At 42.8% G+C, this 10368-nt stretch overlaps 1 protein-coding gene across 1 annotated transcript; it reads right to left on the bottom strand.

The window, feature by feature from the left end:
• Positions 1-1804: 1804 nt before the first annotated feature.
• On the bottom strand, positions 1805-9742 carry tm4sf5 (transmembrane 4 L six family member 5). Its single transcript, XM_035753297.2, has 6 exons — positions 9204-9742; positions 7907-7987; positions 7533-7675; positions 4236-4374; positions 3634-3687; positions 1805-2717 (listed from the first exon to the last, which is right to left on the bottom strand). Exons 1-6 carry the CDS (start codon positions 9375-9377, stop codon positions 2700-2702), a joined length of 609 nt encoding a protein of 202 aa, XP_035609190.1. The 5' UTR covers positions 9378-9742; the 3' UTR covers positions 1805-2699.
• Positions 9743-10368: the final 626 nt, after the last annotated feature.

Below are 10368 nucleotides of genomic sequence, written 5' to 3'. Positions count from 1 at the left end.
AACCAGTTGTGTTCTGTTTTGCTCTGTTCCATTCTGTCTCCTCAGCCCAGATGGAGAATCAGAGTCTAGAGGGAAAGGTTCCAAAAGGGTTCTGCACTTGTCCCCATAGGAGAACCCTTTTTGCTTCCAGGTGAACTCTTTTGGATCCAGGTATAACTATTTTGGGTTCCATGTAGAACCTTCTGTGGGGAGGGTTCTACATGGAACCCAAAAATGTTCTTCCTTGAACAAAAAGGGGTTCTTCAAAGGGTTCTCCTATGGGGAAAACCAAATAACCCTTTTTGGTTGAAATAATTGGTTCTGATCTGTCTCGGTCTGCCTCTTTGGGCCAGACGGGGTCAGGGTCCTATGGGGGGAGTGAGAAGGGGAGTAGGGCAGATGTTTTCGGGAAATAAGGGGTTGAGTGCCAAATAATGGGTATAAATCACAAGAAGTCTTGGCTTCATACTCGACTTACCAAACTGGCCAATGCCTTATAATTGTTTGTCCATTTCCTCTCTATCTTCCTCTCGCCCTCTCATCTTCAGCTCTTGTGTCCGCTTTTAGCTTTCTTGGCCTTCTCTTATTCAGCCTCATTCTGTTTGTGTGTAAGTCACATGAGAAGTGGCAGTCAAAGAATGCCCCTTTCCATCTCTCTTTCTCTTTTTGTCTCTGTAAACTCTTTCTCTGTTTTTCCATTTCCCTTCATCCACCCCCACACACACGTTGTCCTGCCTAGTCTTATTTTATAACAGAGCTACCTGACATAGGAGCCTGGCAGGTAGCCTAGTGCTTAGAACGTTGGGCCAGTAACTGAAAGGTTGCTGGATTAAATCCCTGAAATGACAAGGTAAAGATCTGTCCTTCTGCCCCTGAGCAAGGCAGTTAACCCACTGTTCCCGGTCGCCGAAGACATAAATGTTTATTATGGCAGTCCCCCGCAACTCTCTGATACAGAGGGGTTGGATTAAATGCGGAAGACACATTTCAGTTGTACAACTGACTAAGTATCCCAATGGACTTTTCTCATGTGTAGTATTCCTCTGTCAGTCTGACAGTCATACAACAGCCTCTCTGCTTTTCTCGCCCTCTTTCAGCTTGTTTTCCTATTGAGGAAAGAATCTATATTTATCCCCTTCTAGGGCTAGTAAGGGTGTTTATCTGGAAAGTTAGGTAACAATTACCACAAAGCCGCTCGGTGGCAACAAAAGATTACGAGCTTAAACTGATCTTGTTCTACTACTACACGAAAGCAGCAACTCACTCCAGTCCACTCCGGCCCCAGACATCAGGTTTTCCATCTGTATGTCTTACGGTCACCACAGGGCTCGCTGTGACCTCTCACCTGCCCCTGATGCACACTTCTGTTAGTTCTGAGCTGGCTGCCTGTGTCTAACACAACTAATGAAAGTTATCTCCTCTCTATCTCTCTTCTATCTATCCCTATGCTTCTGACAGGCTTTCAAAAAACTTGATGTCAGTTATTGACAGGTTTAACAGACCAGTGATTCTGCTTACGTATCACACAGTTATTAAAGTGAATCATTCCTGTTGAGTTTACCGGATGTACAGTTTTTGTGCTTAATCAAGGGATTCTTTATTGCTTTCCATTATGTAACTCTGGGTCAAGTTGGGTTAGGGCTTTGATACATGTGAACTTCTCAGTTGTCTGCCTTCTTCATTAACTGGTGGCCAGTATTGAATTACCAGAACCCAGATCATTAAGACTTCATAGGCTACCTGACCAATGACTACTTGACCAATGACTACTTGACCAATGACTACTTGACCAATGACTACTTGACCAATAACAGAAAAACATGTCTAATTTCCCAAAAGTTTTATTGCTTATTTGTATTGTTTTGAGGTATGTGATTATACAAAAAAATATACAAAAGATCATGTTAAAGAAATGGTTGCTTAAAATAAATGAAATAAATGAAATGAAATGGAAAATAACTTGAGAAACTCCGGAGGAATCCTCAGATGACGTACTGTATGATGTTTCCATGGGCAACACATGAAACAGAAGCAAGGGTTACAACTATGACATGGCAGTTTTGAGATTAAAGAACTACAATGACTATGATTGATATGGCACACTGGCATGATTTGAACATATTAAAAGTAGACAATATGCTTCAAACACAAAAGGGAAAGCTCCTGGCAGATAGGCACTTTAAAAAAAAGTTGTGTAGTAAGTGATTGGCAGTCCTGGTGCTGGTTTGTCATCAGTAGTACTGAGCGATTAACCGAAATGTTGGTTATTTTTTGTTTTTTTAAAACAACTTATTGAAAGACGTCGGTTAAATGATTTGAATTCCATTTAGTTTGGTTCTTTTCTGTGAGCTCAATGTGCAGTTTCTGTAGGGATTAAATCAGATCAAGCCTGAACTGAACTGACTTGGAATGAAATAATGAAGTCATAAAGTAAAGTAATGTGAATAAATGATGGTTAATAAGTAATAAGCAGTTAAGGACCGTCACTACCACCATGGGACTTGTATTAAATGTTTTATTCTGTGTTGTTACAGCATTCAACACACATAACGTATAGTGTATTATATAATCGAACGCAAAATCAAAAACCGTGATAATTTTTTATAATCGAACCGAAACTGAACCGACCTGAAAAAGCACTAATCGCTCAGCACTAGTCGTCATTACAATAGGCTGTGGCATTGCAGAGCAGTCCTCTCTACTTCTTCTCTCGCTCCATCTCACAATCCACCATCATCCTGAAAAAATAAAACAGAAACAATTATATGTGTTCATAATCACTTCTTGAAAAGGCAACCTCAGATTCAGGGTATTGTGGTTTCTGGAAGAAGAGTAATTCATATTGTTAATGTTCGATATTTTATACATCACTGATTTGACACAGTAATTCAACAAGAGTCAATGGATATGAATATATATGCAAGCGTCCGAAATGGCATCCTATTCCCTAGGGCGCCATAGGCTCTGGTCAAAAGTAGTGCACTATATAAGGAATAGGGTGCCATTTGGGATGCACTAGGTGAGTGAATAAAGGTACACAACACGGGCCTACTCTTACTGTATGTTCGCTCAGCAACTACATCTCAGCTTAATCTTAAACCACCCATTGATTTATTCATTTTAGCCTGGATTTCACTGAGCTGGACTTCAATCAAATTAGGCTTATTTTTCATCTTTATTTAACTAGGCAAGTCAGTTAAGAACGCATTCTTATTTACAATGACGGCCTAGGAACAGTGGGTTGACTGCCTGTTCAGGGGCAAAACAACAGATTTTTGCCTTGTCAGCTCTGGGATTTGATCTAGCAACCTTTCAGTTACTAGTCCAACGCTCTAATCACTAGGCTACCTGTGTTGGGTCATCAGATGCTACTCAGGTAATAGTAACCTTTCATAAATGCTTGTTAGAGTGGTTTCTGTGTAATTTCTTCACATGAACCTTACCCAACTATACAGACATGTTGTGCTATACTGTAAATGTTACAGTTCTTATAAATGGCATTCTTTTACTTCAGAACCACAACTCAACACTCCTCAACTCAAATGTTACAACAGAATTATTACTTCTGCAGAAACACTGGGTCAGCAATATAATATAATTACTTCTAATGAATCAACAGTAATTTAAAATCAATTGATGAATTGGTTTAATTACCTCCTTGTCATCACGGCAGTCCCCACAGAAGCAGCCGATGCAGCCGTTGACCACCTGGATGCCACAGTGATACATTTAAAAAATATAATAATAATTTTTAAACGTTATTTATTTCACCTTAATTTAACCAGGCAGGCTAGTTGAGAACAAGTTCTCATTTACAACTGAGACCTGGCCAAGATAAAGCACAGCAGTGATGTACAAGCAACAACACAGAGTTACACATGGAGTAAAACAGACATACAGGCAATAATGCAGTAGAAAAAAGGTCTATATACAGTGTGTGCAAATGAGGTAGGATACCGGAGGTAAGGCAATAAATAGGCCATAGTGGAGAAATAATTACAATATAGCAATTAAACACTGGAGTGACAGATGTGCAGAAGGTGAGTGTATAAGTAGAGATGCTAGGGTGCAAAGGAGCAAAAATCACATGCATCATTATGACAGTATGTCTATGCCCCAAAATGTACCTTATTCCCTTTATAGTGCACAACTTGTGACCAGGGCCCATAGAGTTCTGGTCAAAAGTAGTGCACTAGTATATAGGGAATAGGGTACCATTTGGGACATAGCCTATGTGTTCCATTCAATTCTCTGACCTGGATGCCACAGAGGATGAGTTGCAGGCCCCCCAGGCCCAGCGTGATGGAGAAGAGGACCAGGTGCCACAGCGCCGCATTGGCAGGGATCACACACAGGTCCCACAGAGAGTGGTCAAACAGGTAACTGCTGTTCCCACTATAGAGGAGGGGGAGAGGGGGATGGGAGGAGGGAGGAAGAAACGGGTGAAAAAGGACAGGGACGGATGAGAGTGGTTTAGGGATAAGAGGGAAGAGAGGGAGAGTAGAGAGGAAATGCAAAAGAGGGTTAGAGCAATGATGTAGTTCAATGTGTTTTACATAGATACATTATGAACAGAGGGGAGAAAGTAAAGTATTGAGGGAAAGTAAAGATTAAGAGGCAGGTTTAGTGAAGAGAGGAGAAGTTGAAAAGATGGGCAGAGAAGAGAGATGTTATTCAGTAAGTAGCAAAAGGGAGGACAGGTTAAAACAGTGCAGACATCTGTCATTATCATCTATTCAGTAATCAGCTGTCAAACGTGATTCCCTTCAACCACAGCATTATCTTTGACTCTGACTGCCGTTGCAACGTACACCACAGACACGCCAACATCCTTCTGTTGACTACTTCTACCATAAACGTCTTGCAACTCTGTCATGATGCCATTTAGCTGTTTGATATGTTATTAACTATGTGACCTGACCAGGACAAACGACGGGCCTGGGCCTGGGCCTGGTTTAGTTGAGGTGGTCAAGAAACATTCAGAGCCCTAGTGCTCCCAGACTGACTCTGTTTGACCACTCCCTGTGAAACCTGTGTGTGACCCCTGTCAATGCGGCCCTGTGGAACCTGGTCCTCTTCTCCATCACGCCGGGTGAGGGCAAGATGGCGCCGACAGATAAGGCAGCTCTGCTTCTAGCTCCTATGCAACTTTGCAGTATTTAGTTTTTTGTGTGTTATTTCTTACATTATTAGCCCAGAAAATGTTGTGTTTTTAAATATTGCCAGAAATAACTTTGGGATATCAAAGCGGCGGTAACTCACCAGCATTAAGACCGGGAATACGACTTTCCTGGGCAATTGAACTGATTCCAGAGGCTGATCCAAAACATGCCGGCGGAGAAGAAGTATTCGGAGTGGACTTCTAGTCCGACTCAGGAGGCGCGCACATCATCCCCCGCTTCCGAGTATATTACTCACTTATGTTCAGTCTCTGGATAATAAAGTAGAAAAGCTCAGGGCGAGAATCTCCTTCCTGAGAGACATCGGGGATTGTATCATACTCTGTTTCACAGAAACATGGCTTTCTTGGGATATACTGTCTATGTCCATACAGCCAGCTGGGTTCTCAGTACATTGGGCAGACACGAATAAAGAACTCTCGGGGAATAAGCAAGGTGGATGTGTATGTTTCATGATTAACTACTCATGGTGTGATTGTGATAACATACATAAACTCAAGTCCTTTTGTTCACCTGACCTAGAATACCTCACAATCAAATGCCAACCTTATTACCTCCCAAGAGAATTCTCTTCGGTTATAGTCACAGCTGTGTATACTCCCCCTCAAGCCGATACCACGACGGCCCTCAAAGAACTTCACTGGACTTTATGTAAACTGGAAACCACATATCCTGAGGCTGCATTTATTGTAGCTGGGGATTTTAACAAAGCAAATTTGAGGAAAACGCTACCGAAGTTCTACTAACACCATGACTGTAGCACTCGCTCTAAGAAAACATTAGACCGCTGCTACTCAGCTTTTTCCTCCCTCCCTCTGCAAATCTGACCACGACTCCATTTTGCTCCTCCCTAGCTATAGGCAGAAACTCAAACAGGAAATTCTTCTTCTGTGTGTTATATGGCGGCTACATCCCAAAAAGATGTGTTGCCGCCACCAACTGGACGGATTGAAACCAAAACAAGGTGAAAAGAAAATCCAATGTGGGGCATTCGAAAGACGTGATCTCATGGTTTCCACCACAATTGCAACATGTCACATTTTCATCACTTTTATAGCACATAATGTGATCTTTTCCACAACTTGGACATCTCAGCTCCCCCCTTCTGCAAACACTTGAAACATGACCAAAAGCTTTACAATGATCTCACTGCATTGGTCTTAGGATAAATGCTCTGTCCCTCAGTGGCGGATTTAGGTATAGGCGACATGGGCAGCCGCCCAGGACGACATCTTGCCGGGGGTGGGGTGCCGCACCAAAACTGTGGGTCAATTAACCTTGTCGGATTGGGCGCCCTGATTCTAGTTTGTGAGCTAGGCAGGCTACTTCCTGGGAAGGTCTCCCACTCAGAAGTACGAGATGGTGAGGTGGACGGGGAGTAGGTTGACTTCACGTGTCCCCACTGGAAGCCTAGGTAGGGGGAGCGGGGGAATCTATCAAATAGCTTACCTCTAACTTTGTACAGTACTAATTTAATTAGTAAAATCAGTCAAACTACGAAATGCTACCAAATAAACCACAATTCATTCATAATACTGTGAATATATAGCTTCACAGAAATATTGCTGCATTTGTTTCTGGTTTGTGTGAAATCGTAAAGAATAATATAAACCAGTCTACACACCACCAAGGTGGATTGGTTTAGTCTTGATTCTTGGTCAACAGTGTTGGGGGATGGGTAATGTAGTCTTGACTCTTGGTCGACAGTGTTGGGGGATGGGTAATGTAGTCTTGACTCTTGGTTGACAGTGTTGGGGGATGGGTAATGTAGTCTTGACTCTTGGTTGACAGTGTTGGGGGATGGGTAATGTAGTCTTGACTCTTGGTTGACAGTGTTGGGGGATGGGTAATGTAGTCTTGACTCTTGGTCGACAGTGTTGGGGGATGGGTAATGTAGTCTTGATTCTTGGTTGATAGTGTTGGGGGATGGGTAATGTACTGATTCTCGATTGCTAAATCAACACAAATTGGTTTCTATTTGTCTTTGTTACTTCTTTTTGATATTTATGAGTCTTATTTTTGTATATATTTGTATATTTATAGTTTTAAATGTTATGATTATATATTTGTCTTGTTCCAAATGTCTGAATAAAAATTACAGTTATTGCAGAATGGTGCTTTTATGGGGGGTTGGCGGGGGGGGACATACAAGCTAGAACCATCACTGCTGTCACTACACCCACAATAACATCTGCTAAACATGTGTATGTGACTAGTACAATTTGATTTGATTTTGATTTGGGTTGAGATGTCTGCTACTTACCCACTAGTCTATTCTGCCATCAACTGGCTGTTGTCAATATTGCAGTTAATGCCCACTTTAAGAGAGGGATGGAGGGAGGGAGAAAGCGATAAAAAGAGAGAGCAACTCACCCTGGTAGGTTCTCAAAGGGATATTCCCATTCTCCACTAGCAATCTGACATTTAGGTCCAATGGCCAGTCCCGCAGAAGAGACACTAGTGCAGTAGATAGCTCCGACCAAACCAAAAGCAGCCGAGAAGACAGAGTTCAGCATCTGTTGGAGACACACACACACTTAATATCCTCCTTTTCTACCTCTCCTTCTCTCACATCAGTTTCCTGAGTTTCACTTTTTTTTCTTCTTCCGAGCTGCTCCACACTGCTAACCTTATGCGTAACCCTGACCTTAAATTAAGGCCAAAAAGCAACCCAATGAAATCATGAAATTTTACAATATAGCCAATTTGACTTTGTGGCTGAGCTATCTATTGGAAACCCTACTCACTCTGCAACGGTTTCCACAGCAACCATTTCCACAGCAACCCTTGCCCCCGGCCCTGATAGCCGAACAGCTGGGGCACAGCATCTGAAAAGAACACAGACAGACCGAATAACTTGAATTCTACTAAGCTGCATATCATCATCATACTTCAACTATCACAACATGTACTAAAACAATATTCCTGTGAAAAAACACACTTGATTGTATGAGTACTTCTTGAGCTCTTTGCTCACGTTACAGTATGTGTGTGAGTGTGAGTGTGTGTATGTGTGTGTGTGAGTGTGTGAGTGTGTGCACGTGTGCGTGCCGTGAATGCTCTTATCTTCTACGCAAATATTTGTCAATCCTGAATCGATTTTCCTTCTCTCGTTCCAAAGGGCAAGGACTGACTTGGATGGATGGGACTGGGAGTAAGAGGGAGCGCTAACACACAGTACAGAACAGTAGTGGGTTGGCTCGAACCACTAGAGCTGTTCACATTTCCTCCAGGTAGTAATGAATACACTGTTAATAAAGACACACCCTGTTATCGGCCCTGAAACGTCCTTATCATCACTATTATATCACAGGGTACATAAAACAGGTTGCATAGTTTCCACTGACAAGGCTATCAACGTGGATATTCTGATAGCTGCAACATGGTAGTGTCCTGACCAAATATTTGTTGGCCATGGCATATCAAAAGTGATGATGGAAACTATCTATCTGTTTCCCACTACTGGCATGTACTTCCCTTTGCCGAACTGGTGCAAGTGTGGCTCTGTTCAGTGTAATGTTTGAGAGAGGTATTCTTTTGATATCACAAAATGCATCCTGGGAGTGGAAGACAGATAGAGTGGGGGAAGTAAAATAGGTTCCCCACTGTAATTAAATAGTCAACCATTAATCAGTTACTCTCCATCTGTGATAATACAGTAGAAACTGGAACCTCTTCCTCCTTTTCTGACATAATCTTTCATCTTTATTCATACCAAATCCTTCCACAATTGTACTTCTATTACTGAATATAAACATTCTGGAAATGCCTTGATCCAGCCAAAGATGTATACATTATTACACAGGTATTTCCATCTTTTACAAGAGAGACATGTCCCTATCGTCTTTGTACACTCTCAGAAAAAAAGGGTTCCAAACGTGTTCGTCAGAGTGAGAACCCATCCAAGAACCCTTTTGGATTCCAGGTCAAACCCTTTTGGGTTCCATGTAGAACCAACCCTCTGTCAAACCTTTTTTTCCCCATGAGCGTACAGGTGAATGAGTGGTGTCAAGGTGTCCATCTATGCTCAGTCAATATACTCACGAATATTCCCCCTCCGATGAGGCCGCCCATGAGCCAGACCTGCAGGGAGACATGACTGTTGTCCTGCTGCTTTCCGTCGGGGAAGAACAGGAGGATGTTGGAGATGATGCAGGCGAACGCCGAGGGCAACAGGATCAGGCCCACCAGGCGAGAACACTTCCCAGTGCAACACATACTGTCTTTACTCCGTCACCAGGTAGCTCAGTGATACTGCAGGTAGGGTATGACAGAGACCGAGACAGTGGAGAGTAGACCCAGACTGAAGAAGAGATGGTGGATAGAAAAGAGGAGGGGAAAAGACTTCACGATCAAGACAGACTGACACACACAGCAGGAGGAAGAAGGGAAGAAGAGGCTGAGATGACAGGGCTGTTGTTGGTCTCAGGAGCCACTGTGTCCAGTATATTCCACTGTGCTGGACAATAAATTCTCTCTTTCTCTTCAGCCCTTCAGTTCTCCGTGTAGACCCCTGGAAGCGGAACACAGGTCCCTTGCCGGCCTGTGGAATGGAACTAAACAGAACAGAACTAAATCAGGAGTCAATTCTAGAATTGCCCTTTGATACCTGCCCATGTGTGTACTCTGGCTGTTGGTATCAGTGACATTTATGGTTTGTTAACACAGAGAGGGGGGTTGGTGGACTGGCCGGGGGATTCTGTCTCTCCCTCAGTGAACGGAGGCTGATCAATCTCACAGGGATGTGTAAGGGGAAAGCACCAGCACACCAACAACGACACAGAGGAGAAGATAGCACAATTCGCATTAGAATGCTAGAATCCTAACTAACTTAATCTGCCTGACAGGTTACATCAATGGAAACTAGTCACCTTTAGGATTTTCATTTTATGGCTGTTGTATCAATTGACGTGTTTGATTAGTGTTCTCAGTGATGCGATAGTGGTAGGGCTTTATTACTGTGTGTCATAGTGCAGGGTAATAATGACGCCGACCATTTCTCACATGTTGGGACTCTTTGTACTTACATCCAGCTGTGGACTGGACCAGGGAGCTCTCCTTTAGCTGGAAAGGCTGTCTTGAGTGTGGCCCCCATATGGGATATCCAATACACTGACCTTCTCTGTCATTCACTGTATATTACAGTGATGTTACGGTGAATGACAGTGGACATCAGACAGGTATGAGTGCAGGCATGTTAAAAATCACA

The sequence above is a fragment of the Oncorhynchus keta genome, chromosome 35 (assembly GCF_023373465.1).
Source record: "Oncorhynchus keta strain PuntledgeMale-10-30-2019 chromosome 35, Oket_V2, whole genome shotgun sequence".
NCBI classification, from domain to species: Eukaryota; Metazoa; Chordata; class Actinopteri; order Salmoniformes; family Salmonidae; genus Oncorhynchus; species Oncorhynchus keta.
Note: the sequence above shows the minus strand (reverse complement) of the source record. Positions and strands in the feature narration are given on the sequence as shown.